The sequence below is a fragment of the Phascolarctos cinereus genome, unplaced genomic scaffold, assembly GCF_003287225.1.
Source record: "Phascolarctos cinereus isolate Bilbo 61053 unplaced genomic scaffold, phaCin_HiC Scaffold_3;HRSCAF=262, whole genome shotgun sequence".
Lineage (NCBI taxonomy): Eukaryota > Metazoa > Chordata > Mammalia > Diprotodontia > Phascolarctidae > Phascolarctos > Phascolarctos cinereus.
The window spans coordinates 30599432-30617638 of NW_027555736.1; the positions used below are offsets into that span (position 1 = coordinate 30599432).

Sequence of the window (18207 nt, forward strand, 5' to 3'; positions counted from 1 at the left end):
CTCCTACTTCACCTCTTCCTTCTTCTTCCCCTCTCCACTTCCTCCTTTTCCTTCTCCTCTTCCTCCATTTCCTCCTCTGCATAGTGAAGCAAAACAAATGTTGGTGTTGACCACGTCCAACGAACATATGGTCTCAATCTGTTGTGAGCTCATCACCTTTCTGTCAGGAGGTGGGCAGGAGCTTACATTCTAATGGGGAGACAAATACATATAAATATCTGCCATATCAATATAAAGTGAATAAACGCCAGTACGAAGTAATTAAATACAAGACAGTAAGGGAGGGATGGCACCAGCAGTTGGGTGAATCAGGGTTTCCTGCAGAAGAGGGTCTTTGAGCCTTGTCTTGGAGGAAGAAAAGGACTCTTTGAGGGGAGAGTAAAAAGAGAGGGCATTCTAGGCATGTGGCACAGCCAGTGCAAAGGTGAGGAGATGGGAATGTTATGTGTGAGAAACAAAGGGAAGGCCCAGTTTGACTGGTGGCAGAATAATGTCCAAGGTGGCTGGAAAGGTAGGTTGGGAGTAAGTTGTATAGGGTTTTAGAAACTAAATAAAGGGGGCAGCTAGGTGACACAGTGGATAAAGCACTGGACCTGAAGTCAGGACGACCTGAGTTCAAATCCAGCCTCAGACCAAAGACCTGACACTTACTAGCTGTGTGACCCTGGGCAAGTCACTTAACCCCAATTGCCTAAAAATAAAAAGAAAAGAAAAAAAAAAGAAACTAAATCAGGTAAAATGAGTCAGGGTAGGAAGGACTTTAAATGCTAAGCTCAGAAGTTTATTTTTTATTTTAGTGGTAGTCAGAAGCCCTCCCTGCCATCCCCTTCTAGTGGTGCAGTGCATTATGACCCGTAGGATTGGGATTCTGTACTTCGGCTGAACTGTGAGTTTCATGGAGGCAGGAACCCTGCCTTATCCCCACTCTGAATCTCCCCTAGTACTTTTGTATACAGTAGGTGCTTAATTGATGTTAGCTGAATCAAATAATTAATTAACTTATTTGGAAGTCATTCTAGTGAGCGGCACCTCTTTCCTACAACTCCTCAAATTTCAGGTGGTATTTGATCTCTCCTGTGCCCTGCCTTTAACATTCCTGATCCTTTTTTTTCTGTGGCAATGAGGGGCCTCTCCGAGGGCCTCATTACAAGCGTATGACTCCATTACTCGGCCAGGCGACAAAGCCAAGGGACTTTTCTCCTTCTGCTGGGCCATAACGCACTTAAAGGCGTACCTTATTTTCTTTACAGAAAGTTGGGTTTGGGTGGAATGCCAAAAAAAGCCAACCTAATGCCAAGTTAATTGAAATGCCTGGGCAGCCTCACTAAAATGATTGTGTCATTCAGAAATGGGTTATTGTGGATTTATTTGTTTTTCTCAGGCAGAGTACCCTGGAATTAAGTGTAACCAAGGCAACAGTGAGGCAGCTAGGTGGCACGGGAGATTGAATGTCAGGCCTGGAGTCAGGAAGACTGATCTCCCTGAGTTCAAATCCAGCCTGAGACACTTACTAGCTGGGTGATCGTGGGCAAGTCACTTCATCCTGTTTGCCTCAGTTTCCTCATCTGTAAAATGAACTGGAGAAGGAAGTGGCCAACCACTCCAGTGTCTTTGCCAAGAAAACCCCACATGGGGTCGCAAAGAGTCAGACACAGCTAATCCACAAAACACAAAAAACAAAACCCTCTTGATAGGGGTATCACTGGGGTGCAGCCCTTTGTGTGAACCTCAGTTGCTATCTCTTCCTAGCTAATGATCTCTCAGCCTTTCAGATAATATTCCCTGTTTGGTGGAAAGTATTTTAGAGTCAAAACACTTGAGTTCAAATGGTGACCCCACTGCTTTCTAGCCATGTCAACAGAGCAATCTTACCCTACCTCCCTCATCAGCTCACTCTTCAGCTCTCCACAGCGGCTCTTCCAAACCTTCCCATCTGTCCTCAAACCTCCCATGGCTCCCCATCCACTCCCCTTCTCAGCTGAGAACTTTGCCTCTTATTTTACAGAAAATATTGAATTCTTTCATTGTGATTTCCCTCTTCCTCTCATCTCTATCACTCAGACACCTTCTGTCCCTCTCTCCTCCTTCACCCTGCCTCCCACGAACAGGTGGCCTTACCCCTTACGAAGGCTAAGCCCTTTGCTTGTTCAAGTGACCCCATTCTATCCCATCTCGTCTGATGGATTGCCCCCCCTGGCATTCCCAGTCTACAACTTATTTTCAATCTCTCCCTTTCTACTGGCTCATTCTCTACTTCCTAAGATCATACCCATCCCTAAAAAAACCCTCACTCTATCCTTCCATCCCCACTAACTTCCATCCTCTACCTCTTCTGCATTTTGTGGCCAAACTCCTTACGAAGGCCATCTGTAATAGGTGCCTCCACTTTCTCTCCTCCCGCTTTCTCTCTTCTTACCCCTTACAATTGGCCACTGACCTTATTAAAACTGCTCTCTCCAGATTACTAATGTTCTCTTAAGTCCCAAATCCAGGGGCCTTTTCTCGATCCTCATCTCCTCAGCCTCTCTGTTGATTGCCTTCTACTTCTCAATACTCTCTCCCCACTAGGTTTGTGGGACCCCCTTCTCTCTTGATTCTTCTTCTGCTTATCAGACTATTCCTTCTCAGTCTCCTTTGCTTGATCCTCTTCTGGTTCACATTCTCTAACTGTAAATGTCCCTCCAGATTCTGTCCGGGGTCCTCTTTTCCCGCTATACTACTTCACTCAGTGATCTCATCAGCTACCGTGGATTTAATCACCATTTTGTTGTTGACTATTCTCAAAACTGCTTCTCCTCACCCGACCCAATCAGCTAACCTCAATTTCACATTTCCTCCTCCTTTCAGATATCTCAAACTCGATGAACAGTAGACATCTTAAACTTAATGTGTCTAAAATGAAACCCATTCTCTTTCCCCCTAAACTCTTCCTCCTTCCACCTTCCCTCCAGCATCCTCCCAGTCCCTCAGGCTCACAACCCAGGAATTATCCTGGACTCCCCATTATTTCTCATCCCTTTCCCCCATATCCAAGCTGTTGCCAAGCCTGTTGACTTCACCTCTGCAACATCTCTCAAATACATCTACCCCTTCTCTCCTCTGATACGGCCGCTGCTCTGGCACAGACCCTCATCACCCCAACCTGGACTTTACAGTAGCCTGCTGGTGGCTGTGCTTTGCCTCACGTCTCTTTCTAGTCTAGTCTGTCTTCCATTCAGCCACCAAAGGGATTCTCCTAAACCTCAGATCCTACCGTGTCACTCCCCACCCCATACACACACACACACACACACACACACACACACTTAATAAACTCCAGTGGCTTCCTGTCACCTCCAGGACCAGATACCAAATGCTCTGTTTGGTGATCAAAGCCTTTCATTCCCTAGCTCCCTTATACCTTACTGTCCAGCACACACGCTGCTCTTCTCCAGTGACACTGGCCTCCTGAGGCTGTTCCATGAACAAGACGCTCCATCTCTTGATTCCAGGCATTTTCTCTGGCTGTCTCCTATGTCTGGAGTGCTCTCCCCTCTCATCTTCACCTCCCAGCTTCCCCAACTTCCTTTAAATCCCAACTAAAACCCCAACTTCTGTAGGAAGGCTTTCTCAATCCCTCTTAATTCTAGTGCCTTAGAAACTCTAGAGATGCAACATGATCCTTTTTGGATGCTTTCTGCAGTACTTTCTACTAAAAAAAATCTGGAAAAACTTCTGTGCTATGGCTCACTAATTAATCTGGAAATTCACATTAAGATTCCAAATATGTAGTGACACAACCTGAAAAACAGATATCATTTTGTAAAATTCTCACAGGCTGACACTTAATCTTGATGCTTACAAAGGCCTTCCCCAACCTCAAAACAATTTTTTTTAAAAAGAAGAGAAAATTAAATTTCTCATCTCTCTTTTTTTTTGGAGGGGCAATCGGGGTTCAGTGCCTTGCCCAGGGTCACATCAGATTTGAACTCAGGTCCTCCTGACTCCAGGGCCAGTGCTCTATCCACTGTGCCATCTAGCTGCCCCTTAAATTTTTCATCTCAAAGGGAAATCTTGGTCCCTCTGAGTTCCCAGAACATATAGGATTCCCTCCATAAGATAAAGGACTTAGGATCAACTGTAAATGACCCCTTCATTCTTTGGGTGAGAAATCAAATGATCCTGGGCCCTTCCATGATTTCCTTTAGTATGTAAGCCGGTCCAACGGAAGGTTCAGACAAAACATCTCCAATTGTCTCTTTCCATGCAAAGCCTACTAAAATTTCTCCATGGATCTCTTGTGCAGATAAAATTGGAGGGCCAAGTAAAGATTTCCTCTGGGCCTCTTCACTGTAAGTCATGTGAAATTTCCTCAAGTAATCCCTGCCAATTCATTAGGGCAATCTAAATAGAATTCCTAAATCTCCTCTCACTAAGATAGGCTGCTTTAGCTTAAAAGAAAACAACTCAGAAAAGCCCCTAAGTTGGGGGGGCAGATCCCAAGAGGGGAGTACTCAGAGTTAACTCTTCAGGGTTTGCAGGCCAACCTTCTCCGATAGATCTGCAACCCAGTTATCTCAGACAAGCTATCTGGGTTCCTTTCAAAATTAGGGCAAACAAGTCTAGGTTAAAAAGGAAAAAAACCTTATTAGCTATCATAGTGTGTGCTAGGTTTTAGGGATACAAAATCCATACTGCTCCTATTACCTTTCATACTTGTAAAGGATTCAGGTCTTAGTGCTTAAGCATTCAAATGAGCAAATCTTAGAAGACCTGGTCTAACTTTTAAAGAAAACATACCGGTAAATCATCTGTCCAGATTGTCTGGCCCAAAACAGAGGGGGGAAATGCTAATTTTTCTCTAATGGAGCCAAGAACATGAACGTCCTGGATAGAGAATTTCTTCACTGTGTATTTGCGAATGAGAAGGACTTGAAAATTATCCCTGAATGAACCCCCAGAGTGGATGTAGTATATAAAATGCAGACATTGGTATTTAGCATGCCTGCTGCAGAGGGTTGTTGGAAGGTAAATACTTTGCTTATGTGACATGCTCTGCCCGTGGGAGTCTTAGCTTCCTGAAATGTTCCCACTGTCCTCTGGGTCAGGGGCAGCTGAGGGCATTCTCTTGGCCCGACTGGTAGTTACAGCTCTTTCCTGCAGAGAGCCCCATTCTAGCAATGAGGTACCAGCCCAGAGATTGGCTGTTAATAAGGCTTATCTCCTTTTTCTACAGCTTCTGGCCTGTGTAGGCATGCAGCCCCAACCTAATTAGGATCTCGTGTCCCTTTTGCACAATAAGCCCACTTGCAGTTATCTTGGGAAGATGCTGGATTACCGGGGTTGGAGGGGTGGGATCAGGAGGGTAGCACCAGCTCTGTTTTTAGTTGGAATGACTAAAATGTCACTTTAAACACCCACCCCCACCCCCATCATTCCTACTTCTCAGTATTTGAGGCCCTAAATGGCCTCTGAGGCCCCGGGCAGTCACCAGGTTCAGTGATTCTCTAATGAGCCCCTGGCTAGTCCAGAGTCTGAGAAGGCAGTAGTCAACATTTATTTATTTATGAAGGTTCACAAAGTGTTTACAGATATTAATCTCATTTTATCCTTGCAACAACTCTGAGAGAGGCAGTGCTACTATTATCTCCATTTTGCAGATAAGGAAACTGAGGCTGAGAAAGTTTAAGTGACTTGTCCAAGGTCACCTAAGTAAGTGTCTGAGGCAGGATTTGAATTCTTTCCTCACTCCAGCATCCTAAACCCTGTGCCACCTAGCTACTCTTTGTCCCCCAAGGTGGGGTCAGTGTGACCTTATCTGTTAAATGGACTAGACCTGTGTCCTCAAGGCCACGTGTTCCCCACCCCTGAACTAGACCATGAGGTCTCTTTCAGCTCTAAATTGGTGATTCTATAATCCTTTGAACTAAGGCTGTAATTTCTCCAACTTGATTATCAAGGCTGTATCTTTATATAGTTTCTAAAACATACAATGGCCCAGAGGCCTGTCCCCCACTCTCCTCAATCAGGGGGCAGAGAAGGTCAGGAATTGTCCATCAGCCTAGGTCAGACAATATCATGCATCCCAGCAAAGGAGAAATTGAGTATATATTAAGTGCTTACTAGTTCAAGATCAGCAAGCATTTATTAAGCATTTACCATATACCAGACACTGTGCTAGGTGCTGGCAATACAAATACTAGGAGACAGAAAGATGGTCCCTGCCCTCAAGGGGCTTACATCTAACATGGGAAAACAGCCTTTAAGAGGAACCTGAAATGAGGGTGTGGAGTGGAGGAACCCTATGGTCTGGAGGAGAGGTGACAGGAGCTGAGAGTGCTTCTAATATGTGAATTCCTGGGCTGGAGTGAGCTTCTGGGATGAAGAGGTTTCATAGAGGCATAGTAGAGAAGGCAGCAGCACAGTCTTAGAGAACTGTACTGGGCATTGTGCTAAACACTGGGCATACAAATGTAAGCAGTCCAACCATCCCTGCCCTCAAGGGGCTTACATTCTAATGGGAAGCTACAAGGCAGAGGGAGAAGGAATATTTTAGCAGGGAAGGAAGAGAAGGCTTCTAGGGAGGATCGGGTTTGAGTCGTAAAGCCTGGCAAGGGCCCTTCCTAAAACGGTGGCTAATGGAGGAAGTCACCAGAGAGGAGGCCCTTTGGGGAGGGCCCCAGAGCCTCTAATTTTGCAAAGTCCTTTCCAATACATTATCTCATTTGAGCCTCACAACAACCCTATGTTTTGGGTTCTGCAGATATTACTGCTCCATTTTATAGATGAAGAAACTGAGTCCTAGAGAGATTAAATGACTTGCCCTTCAGCACACAGCAAGGAAGTGCTGAGGCCTCCAGCTTTACCCACTGCTGGAAAGCCTTAGTTTGGTTCTTTCTGATTCCATGAAAGGGGAGAGAAATGAAGTGTTTGCGGAGAGCTGCTTGCCATCCTGATTGGACCATCTGGACGTTTCCTACTGTGAATTTTCAGTTTTGTGTTTTGTTTTGTTTTTTCTCCATAGGGGATGTTTTTCCAGTACAGATGAATCCAATTACTCAGTCCCAGTTTATCCCTTTGGCCGAGGTCCTTTGCTGTGCTATAGCAGATATGAACGCAGCTCATGTTGTGGTGACCCAGGAATCCCTGATGGATCAGCTGGTGAAACACTACCCAGGTACGGGCAGCAGCCTCCCTCCTTAGCCGAGGATGAATGATGCGCTGTGGGTGGCTGGTTGGTAACACTATTCTAGGCTGCCTTAACAAAACTCTTAGGAATCAGAGTCCACAGGCCGAGAGAACCTTAACCGTGGCAAATACCTTACCTTTGCTATGGCGCTTCATCCTTGTTTGTTGTAAATGTTGAAATACTTGTCATAATGGTCAATTGACATTTATTTATAGAGTGTTTCAAATAAAATTATTTATTTAAATTAACATATTTATTTGAATTATTTCTCTAAATTAAGTCATTGTCATGGTAACATCTGGTACTTGGACAGGATAGTCTGATGGAAAGATGACAGGTACTGGAATCAAAATCCGGGTTCAGATCCTACCTTTGACGCTAATTACCTGGTTAATCTTAGGATGGTCATAACCTCCCTGGGTCTCAGTAGATGAGGAAGTATAGAATTATTGGGGCATAGTTCTAAAGCTGGAAGGGACCTTGTGGTCCAAAAATGGGAAGGTCTGTCTCAAGAGGTGGTGGGTTTCCCTTCTGTGGAGGCGTTTAAGCCAAAGATGGATGACCACTCATCAGGTATGCTATAGTGGAAATTCCTTTTATGTATAGAACTGTTCTGTTCAGAGGTGGGGGGAGGGGGTGAAGCTTTCTTCTCCTATGAGAGGGATTAACAGATACCCTCTTGATTCAAGGGAAGGGAGTGGGAGAAGGAAGTGACCACGGTTGTAAGGAGGTGTTTCAAAACTCCTTAATGATCCATCACAAAACCTCCAGAATCTGCTAAGATGTTTTTAGTTGTTCTAACTTTTCCCTGTAGCCTCCATGAAGGAGGATTCAGGAGTGCAGAGGGAAGGGAGTAAGTAAGCCTTAAGGACCCAAAAAGCACCTGCAGTTTTCCCAATTCCCTAGCTCTGAGAGAACTGACAGAATTGGACATACAGCATCTGTCCTTGTTCTCTGTGCTGCGGAAGGTGTACCCAGGTCCATAGCCTCAAACCAAACCAGTAGACCAAGAGCCTGAGAGTGTCAGGCCAAGTGCAAGACAGCCTCATAACTGTCTGCCTGAAAAACACCTCCAAGCCCTCCTAGGTGCTTGGAGAGTGACCCCAACTTCAGGGCAAGAAAGAAGTGGGGGTGAGGCTTACATACCTTCGAGTCTTGGCTGGAGAAGAACTTGGGGTTAGGCACCAAAATGTAGAGACTTAGGGGTGCTAGGACCCTGAAATCACAACACATGGGTACTGTCCAAATGAATTCAACACAAGCCTTCTTTCAACCAAAGACAAGTTTTATTAGAACATCATCACATTGGGCAAGATTCTTAAGGAATCTAAGCATTTGTATCACTAATGCAAGTGGGCCAGATTTTAGGAATCTGAGCCCATGCAAATCTTCTTAGATTTCTCTGAAACCATTCTCTTTGCCATTCCTTACGGAATAATGATATTCCATTACATCCGTATACCATGATTTGCTCAGCTATTACCCAGTAGATGGGCATCCCCTTCTTTTCCAGTTGTTTGCCACCACAAATAGAGCTATCTGAATTTTTAAAAATATGTGCACCCTTTTACTCTTTCATGAATCTTTTTGGAGGTAGAGACCAAGTACCGGTGTTGCTGGGTCAGAGAGTATGCCCTGGGTAGTGACTTAGGGAAGCGCAGTCCTCTCCTTTTAGAGAAGAAGAAACTGAAGCCTAGAGCAGGAAAGGGACTTACCCCAGGCAGTAATTGACAGAGTCAAGTCTCCTGACTACAGAGTGCCATGGCCTTTCCATTGTGGTGTTGTTATTCAGTCATATCTGACTCTTTGTGACCCCATTTTGGAATTTTCTTGGCACAGATACTGGAGTGGTTTACCATATTCTTCTATGGCTCATTGCACAGAACAGCTCATTTAATCTATCTTCGAATGCAATGTTTTGTGGACAGCTCCACCCATTGCAGAATGTGCTTGGTGGACTTTCATTAAGTTTTGATAAGGAAACTGAGGCAAACAGGGTTAAGAGACTTGCCCAGGGTCACACAGCTACTAAGTGTCTGAGGCCAGATTTGAACTCACAAAGAGGAATCTTCCTGACTCTAGGCCTCGTGCTCCATGGACTGCACTATCTAGCTGCCCTAAATCAGCTTCAAACATGTAAATTTGGCTGAAGTATTCAAAAATTGGTTTTGTTATAAACTTAATAATTGGCAATAAAAAAGCAAACAAATCAAATTAACATGCATTGTAAGGAGTAGAACCTTAGGTAATATCCTTAGCATTTAACAAGGCAGACCCAAGTGAATAAACAAACAGCAGATAAGCCAACACTTGATTTTGTTCTGTCTCCATCTAGGTCTCTCTGAAGCATGGCGCTTCTCGTTTTTCCTTTTAAAAATATGTAGTTACATAGTCGCTGTATTTCCTAGTCTAGTTCTGGCAATCTCACTTTGCATCTCTCCATATTTCCTTGTACTATTCATATATTTATTGTTTTCTGGATAATTCCTGTGGTATGCAAACTATTGATTAATTATTATCAATTAATTACCATTAAATTATTTTTAAGTATAATTATATAATTATTAATTAAATAATTCCTCTTACTAATATTTTTCATTTTTGAGGCTGGGTCTCCTTATCTCAACCCAGCTAGCAGCGCACTGGTTACCCATGGGCCTGATCCCACTGCTGATTGGATCTGCTCCATTTCCAAGATGGGGCAGTTTGCCCTTCATTAGGCAGCGTGGTAGCCTCCTGCCTTTGGGACTCACATATTGGTTAGTCCACTGCAGCGTGGAACAACAGAGCTCAAGAGATTGCCAAGACTCCCCTCCCCTGGTAGCAGGGATTACAGGCTTGAGCCACTGCACCCAGCCCCATCAATTGTTCAACCGTTCTCCAGTCCTCCAACTTACAGGTCATCAGAATGGTAACCATACATTTTGGTGCCCAGGGCAGCAGCACAAAATGTAGCCTCAAGCAGACTTTGTCAGTCATGATGTGAAAATGACCCCATTTAGTGAAGTACAGTTAAACTGGAGGTGAGGCTCTGGGAAATCAGCTTCGCGGTGGGAGGGTCACTGGAAGCCCCCCTATATAGGGGAGAGACTCCAGACATGGGCAGCCTGATGGGAGGTGAAGGGAGGGAGAGACCTCAGCACGAGCCCTGTGCAAAAGCCCAGGAATACTGCCCATTCTTGGGCAGAGACACAAGGAGAATGGAAGAACAGAGGACAGGGCTGAGCTGGTAAGAAAACCTGCTCTGTGGCAGCACTGTATTTTACCTTTTGGTCCAGCTAAGTGTTAAGCTCAGTTGTTTCCAGGTTGCTAGAAGAGTATAATTGCTATCAGAATGCAAAATAGCAAATTCTGAAATTCTATGCCCTTTGAAAACACTTTTTAAATTCTTTGCTTTCTAAATTTTGGTGTCCTGAGACAAAGCCACAGTTACCCCATGTTAGTTACGGTTCCACAGGGCATTTACAATTGTACGGTCACCAATAGAGCTGGTAGCTATTGATGTTTGGCCCTTGGCACAAAAAGTGTAAAAGGTGTTTTAATCAGGAATGAATCCATCTCATGAGATCATGGTCATTAAATTCTTTTAAATGGAAGTAAATCTCAGGTCATACATTTCTTTGTTCTAGGCATAGCCACTCCTTCACAAGATATCCTCTATACCACCCTGGGCAATTTAATTAAAGAAAGGAAGATTTACCATACTGGAGAAGGATACTTCATTGTGACTCCCCAGACTTATTTCTTCACAAACACAGCACCCCAAGAGAAGAAGAGAGTGCCACTGGAAGACGGTCAGCCACTGCCAACTTCGGTCACTTACCTGGTCAGTATGGACAGCCAGGCAGAATTAACCAAAGAAAATATCACTAGCCCCTCCCATTGTAAATCCTGCCGCTGCTTCCCAGACCCGTGTCTGGGAGAGGGACCAGCAGCACAGTCTACAGGGGAAGGGGGTAGGAAAGGGCAGAAGAACTTGGGGGGAGCCAAACCATCAGTGCAGAGGCAGGCCATCTCGACATCCGAGGAGAACCGCCTTTGTGACCGGCCCAAACCCTCGCCGCCCACCAAGGACAAAGAAAAGAGCAAGAAATTTGGTCTCCGACTCCTCTGGCGCCAGATGTCCAGAAAAGAAAGGCCCAAGAAGGACCACAGGACTTTCTCTGCCCAGTTCCCACCCGAAGAGTGGCCTGTCCGAGATGAGGAAAACCTAGACAATATTCCTCGGGACGTCGAACATGAAATTATCAAGCGCATCAACCCTGAGCTGACTGTCGACAATCTAATCAGACACACAGTCCTAATGCAGAAATACGAAGAGCGAAAAAATACATGAGCCAGGGCACGTCCACTGACCTGCTGGCAGCTGGCCCCAAGCAGCCACAGCAGCCAGTAAAAGTTGGGTTGAGGAGACGGCAGAGTAGGTCTGGAAGGCGCCGGAGGAAAGGACATTCAAGCAGAGAGAGGTCCAGAGGCCGGAGCCAGAGAGGCTCCCAGGGCAGTGAGCCAAGGTCAGTCATCACCAGGCCAGAGAAGCACTCCAAGCACCTTCCCGCAGAGGCTATGCCTAGAGCCAAAACCCCAGAGGAAGGACTGGCTCAGAAACCTCTGGGGGAGACTCAGTCAGGGGCTGCCAACCCCCATTTTATTTACAAAAAAAGAATCAGCAACCCTTTTCCAGGCTTTCCTCACAGGGGGAACCCGACAATCAGAGGCTACAGGGGCCAGAAGAGCAGTGACCTGAAACCCAAGCTGACTGAGAAGCCCAAGAAGCCTTTCCAAAGGTCAAGGTCTTTGGATTCCTCAAGAAACATTGGCAGTGAAGTTCAGCAGCCATTCGCTAAGCAGCTCAAAGACAAGGTGAAGCCAGGAATACCTTTTAACCCTAACGCTGCTTCTGTCCAACCTGTCGGTGACGGCTTCAGAGACTGCCCCTCAAATTACTTGCAGAGTGGGTTTTTCAGAACAAGGGGTAAGGGCCATCCCTTCAGAGAAAGCCAGCCTGGGCAGAATGCCTACACTGGCCAAGACAAGACAGTGCGTGATGTCCAGTGGAAAATCCACTCCTGTGCTGATCCTCTGGGGGAGACCCAAGCTGAAACCCATGGCTCTGCATTCCAGGCAGTCCCTGGGCGTGGGCTGATGGATCAGACCGTTGTGAGTCAGTTCCAGAATCTTGGCCTTCTGGACCATCGACTGGGCAGCGCTCACCAGGTCAGACAGCCCGACAGGCAAAGCAGAGACGCCCCAAAGGAGCTGACTGTGAAATGTTGGGAGACCCATAGTCATGAGAATGAAGGATTTACTGATGAGGATGACCACCAGGCTTTGTACCAGAAGGAGGCAGATGGCGACGAGGATGCCTGCAGCTCTTTGTATTTGGAGGAGGAGGAGGAGGAAGATGAGGAGGACTTTGCTGAGAAACACATCCTGTGTCCGGCTCGGCCAGGCCACATCTCATATTCCTTTACAGAGGGAAGTCTGTGGGACAATTTAGGGAAAACTAACATGACCGAGGGACCCCTGGGCCACTGGAAGATGAGTAGTGACCCGACTGATTATAGCAGCAAAATACAACAGTTTGAGGCTCAGATTTCTGAAAGAAATGACTATCACAGACCTGCTGGCTCACTCACTGACTCGGACGGGCTCCAGAAGATGGATTTCTCAGGAGAAAACCGTGGCCTCCGTCCACGTGGCTATCACTGTGATGAGGAAGCTGGCGCAACCCCAAGGGCCCACGCTTCTTCAGAGCTTGTTGATGGCAGTATATTTGACTGTTACAATGCCAGCGAGGCTGACTCTGAAGCAGAGACTTTGCAGAACTCTGCCGGGGAGATGGGGGAGAAAGCGGCTTGCTGGGGTCTGGGGCCACAGGGCGAGGAAGTGAAGAAACATTTCAGGCAGAAGCCAGAGCTCTTCAGCCACTCACGGATGCCGGGTTTGGCCCAGCGTGTCCAGCAGCAGGAGCAGAATCACTTGGAAGGAACTGAAAACCACAGTCTGACAGGAGACAGCGGAATCGATTCTCCACGGTAAGTACGTTGTTCTCTCACGGGACTCGGTGGGTCCAAGGACAGACTGAGATTGTCAGGACCAGCACTTTCCTTTGGAGCGTATTACTAGGATGTGATCAAGTCTGTCTGTACTGCAACCATCTCTTAAAGGGACAGTGAAGCATCACTTAAGGAGCTGTTTCAAATATAATTTCCATAGAACTGATAGAAATTTTGATCTGCTCTTTAGTTAAAGCTTCATTGAGACATCTCTGAAAGCAGAAGGAAAAATGCAGACTGCTGAGAACTTCCAGAAGTCCTAGAGGTTTAGAACAGAGACCCAGAAAAATTGTCATATAACGTTGGGTCTGTCTACCATCTACATACTTTTGAACAATTAAAATTGCCTTGTCAGCGTTGGAGTCCCCAGTTGAAAGAGCATCTTGGCAGAGTTGTCAAAGCCAGCCATTAGTGAACGGCCATGTGGTCGTTTGAAAACATTTGAAATTTTTACGAATATTAACAGAAAACCTTGAGAGATGTCAAACAGTTAAGGAACTATACCTCAATGGTATTTGGTTTGCCCTAAATGAAGTCCCAGTTATTTCCATAAGGGTACCTGGATTTCCTAGGATAAAAATAAAAATAATAATAATAATAACTACCATTTATATAGCACTTTAAGATTTAAAAGGCACTTTGCAAATATCTCTGGGAAGGTAGTGCCATTATTTTTCCCATTTTATACATGAAGTAACTTGGGCAGAGAGAGGTTAAGTGATTTGCCCAGGGTCACACAGCTCATGAGTATCTGAGGTAGGATTTACATTCAGGTCTTCCTAAGTCCAGGTCCAGAGCAGTATCTACTGTCCTATCTAGTTACTACCTGCTGGAAATCAGGCGTTTAAAAAAAAAAAAGCACCAATGAGACGTGACTACTTTCTATTCATTTCTACCCAATTCTTTCTTTTTCTATAAGAAGGACAAGCTATTTATCTGCTTGGCAAATCATTTGCCTTCTCTTGATCTCAGTTTCGTCATCATGAGAGAGTTGGGCTGTGTGCTATCAAAGTTGCTTTCTAATTAGTCAATCGGCAGGCACTTATTATGCACCTTCTGTGTGTCAGACATTGGGCTGAGTGTCAGAGATATAAAGACAAAAGTGAAATCGTCCGTATCCTCCAGGAGTTGACGTCTTAATGGGGTGAAATAGCATGTAAGCATGTGAACATATATAGAATATGTAATACCAACCGGCATTTAGATAAGGCTTTAGGGTTGGCAGATTGCTATATAAATATTACCTCATTTTATCCTCACAACAACTCTGGGAAGTTGGCAGTATTATTGTCCTCATTTTATAGATGATAAAACTGAGGCAGGCAGGTGAAATGACTTGCCCAGGGCCACACTGCTAGTAAGTGTCTAGGACAGGATTTGAACTCCAGTCTTCCTGACTCCAGGTCCAGCATTTTCTCCACTGTGCCATCTAGCTTCCTCAAAAAGAATTCATAGTAGTTCAGGGAGGGAGGGAACTATCAGCTGGAAGGTTCAAAAGAGGCTTCAAATTGAAGCCCCAAATTCTGTGATTCTATGTTCTAATTAAAATTCAGTCTTTTATAAGGTTTTTTAAAAAGCCCTCCAAGCTAATGAATAAAGAACAAAGGGATTAATTTCTTTTCCTCTTTTAATCAAAGAATAAGGTCAGTGATTCCACTAGAAGCCATTGAATACCCCTGTAGAAAGAAGCCCCCCAGCCTTCAGTTTTCTCCCAAGTCCCATGGTAGATATGTAGGCATCAGCATTTATTATGAGGATACAGAGTGTCCCATGTGTGTTTTTCATTTTCGTAAAATATATTTTCACATGTGGAAGTTTCTGTAATTTGGTTGAACAGACTTTGGGTGGGTAATGATCAGTTAATCAATGAGCATTCATTAAGCACCTACCATATGCCCTGGCACCAGGCCCTACCGTGCGCGATGGTGGTTGTCACTAAAATGTTTATAATGAGGGAGGAGGGGGGCACGTTAGCAGTCACTTTTAGGATCGTTCTCACCATCCTCACCACTGGCTACTCTTGCATCCCCCCCAGAAGCTGGAGGAGGGAGGAAGGAGCAGCGTTTTCCTAGGCGTTCCGTGGCTGGATATCAAGAAAGTGGCAGACCTTGTCCTGATCTCTCCATGTTGGCCGTTTAACCACATAGATCAAATGTGCACATGGAAGGGTTAGGGAAGGGGGCTTCTACAGCTTTGTGTGTGTGTGTCCTAGACCCCTTCACAGAATAATGTGAAAATACATAAAATATACAAGATTACAAAGGAATCCAATTAAATCAAAATATGTTTTTCAAAATATTTGTTAAAAAATTCAGAGACCCCAAGTCTAGACCCCTGGCCTGGGGGAAGAATTATCAGGTCACATGAACACGGACAAGATGACCCATTGTGACTATAGAGGCCTAGGATGGAGGAGAAGGAAGGGGTGTAGAGGAGGCTTCTTGAAGAACATGATGAGTTTTCACTTGGACTTTGTATGAATGACTTCTCTTTGGGCCTCAGTTTCCTACTCTGCAAAATGAGCGATTTGGATCACATGATTGGATCTGTAAGGCCCCTTTCTGCTCTTAAGTCCCATGATTTTGTGACACCCCCCCCAAGTGATGAATATGAAATAATGATGAAAAAGGGATGAGAACGTTAGGCATCGGAGATGACCACTGATACGTGTGCAATGTTTAGTTATTTATTAACACTTTACAATCATTGTTTGGTCCTCTAGATTTTGTTGGTGGTGGTCAGTCATTTTTTCAGTCATGTTCTACTCTTCATGACCTCGTTTGGGGTTTTCTTGGCAGAGATACTGGAGTGGTTTACTATTTCCTTGTCCACCTTATTTTTCAGATAAGGAAACTGAGGCAAACAGGGTATAAAGTGATGTACCCAGGATCACCCAGCTAGTAAGTGTCTCAGGTCAGATTTGAGCTCAGGAAGATGAGCCTTCCTGATTCCAGGCTCAGCACTCTATCCGCTTCACCACTTAGTTGCCCCAGGTCCTCTCAATAACTCTGTGAAGTAGATGCTATTAGATAAGGACTAGGCCAGTGATTTCATTGGTATATAGACTGGCACCTCATCATTGTATAGTCTTAGAGCAGGCTGGGGTTCTTTACCTGGGGTCCACAGACAAAAGCAAAGTTGAAGCTGGGGGAGCAGAAATCAATTCAAGTCAACAGCAGAAGTGTTAACTAAGTACCCTCAATACCTAAGGCACTGTACTAGGGTGCTGGGGATATACAAAGGCAAAACAGAACCATACCTGCCCTCAACCTTATGTTTTTCTGGGCTGAACATCAAGTCATTGTATGGAAAGAGGAAGAGAAGGGAACAGGGGAGACAGCTAGGTGGCACAGTGGATAGAGCACCAGCCCTGGAGTCAGGAGGACCTGAGTTCAAATATGACCTCAGACACATAACACTGACTAGCTGTATGACCCTGGGCAAGTCACTTTACCCCATTGCCTAGCCAAAAAAAAAAAAAGAGAGAGAGAGAGAGAAGGAATAGGAGAAAGATGGATTTGGCTACAGCAATGAGGCTAAAATGACTCTTACTGTCTAGAAAGGGTAATATGCAGGTGAAGCCGCCATGTTTATTTAAGATAAATTGTACTACTCCAAGTAACCATGTGGTGACTGAAGGTTAGTTTTTCAGTCCCTTAGATACAGAACTACATTGGAATTTAATTAGAGAGATGCCTGCTGTTGGACTGGTGAACAAAAGGTTCTTTGAGGGCAGGAGCTAGTTCAGTTTTGTGTTTCGATCTCCAGAACCTAACTCAATGCCTGGCACATAAGTAGGCATTTACCAAATGCTTGAGTTTTTAATATTTCTCATTTTTAATGTTTTTTATCTCATTTTCATTTCCAATCTTCCTCCCCTACGTAGCAGTATAGCCTTTGTAACAATTAATTAAAAAGAAAGAGAAACAAATCAATTCAACAAAACTAACCAACAAGTCAATGGACTTTGACGGTCTATGTAATGTCTAACACCTATTCTTAATAAGTACTTAATAAGATCCTTCATAAGTACTTTCTGGATTGAGTTACATATGCAATACATGTGATGATATCATAGAGAGTCATCTGTGGAACATGTGAAGCATGAAGAATACCTGAGATTCAGGAGCTGACTTCTTTTAAAAATGCTATTCAGACCTAACAGGATTTTTTTTTTTACTCTTTCATAGTAATGAATAATGAGGGAATACACCTTACTTGGTTAATATAAACAGAAACCCAAAGCACTTTCCTTTTTTTTTTTTAAAGTAACAGCTCTGTTTAATTTTTGATATCTTTAGGACACAGAGCCTGGCGTCTAATAATTCCGTCATTCTGGAGGGGCTGAAGAGAAGACGGAGTTTCCTGCAGAGCTTTGAAGGCATAAACAGCACGAGGAACGGACAGATGCTCACATCAAATTCCTTACTTCAGCTGACGCCTGTAATAAACGTTTGAGTCTTCTTTTTCTCCAGGAATTTGAGGCTAATTTTTTTTCTTTTTGTAAAAAATGTACAGCCTTAACTGTAAATGTCTTAACCCATTGCCTATATCAGAGTCACCCATGTTTTACGTACGTACATTATAATTCTTGAATATTTGTGCTTTAGTCACGGACTTTATTCTGTTTCTGATTTAAAAAAAAAAACACCAGCTTTTAAAAACAATTTATTTGGATATAGAGTCATTGGAAATATTAGAATGTTTACAATAAAAAGTGAAAAACAGACGTGGCATTAATCATTTTTCTTGCCGTGCAAGAGTCAAAAGGACGTGGGAGGGGCAGCTAGGTAGTGCAGTGGATAGAGCACCAGCCCTGCAGTCAGGGGGACCAGCCTCAGACACTTGACACTTACCAGCTGTGTGACCCTGGACGAGTCACTAAACCCTGATTGCCTCAAAAAAAAAAAAGGACATGGGAGTTGGAGGCGGAGTCACTAGGTTTGTATCCTGCCTCTGAGTCTCCCTGACTCTGGACCTCTC

General features: G+C 44.5%; 1 protein-coding gene across 1 annotated transcript in view; it reads left to right on the forward strand.

Moving 5' to 3' along the window:
• Nucleotides 1-17951, forward strand: part of STOX1 (storkhead box 1) — a 65315-nt gene extending 47364 nt beyond the window's left edge. The window contains 4 exon segments of the mRNA XM_020975215.1: nucleotides 7004-7156; nucleotides 10798-11487; nucleotides 11490-13203; nucleotides 17526-17951. Coding sequence (XP_020830874.1) covers nucleotides 7004-7156; nucleotides 10798-11487; nucleotides 11490-13203; nucleotides 17526-17682 — 2714 coding nt within the window. The 3' untranslated portion in view covers nucleotides 17683-17951.
• The last annotated feature ends 256 nt before the right edge of the window (nucleotides 17952-18207 follow it).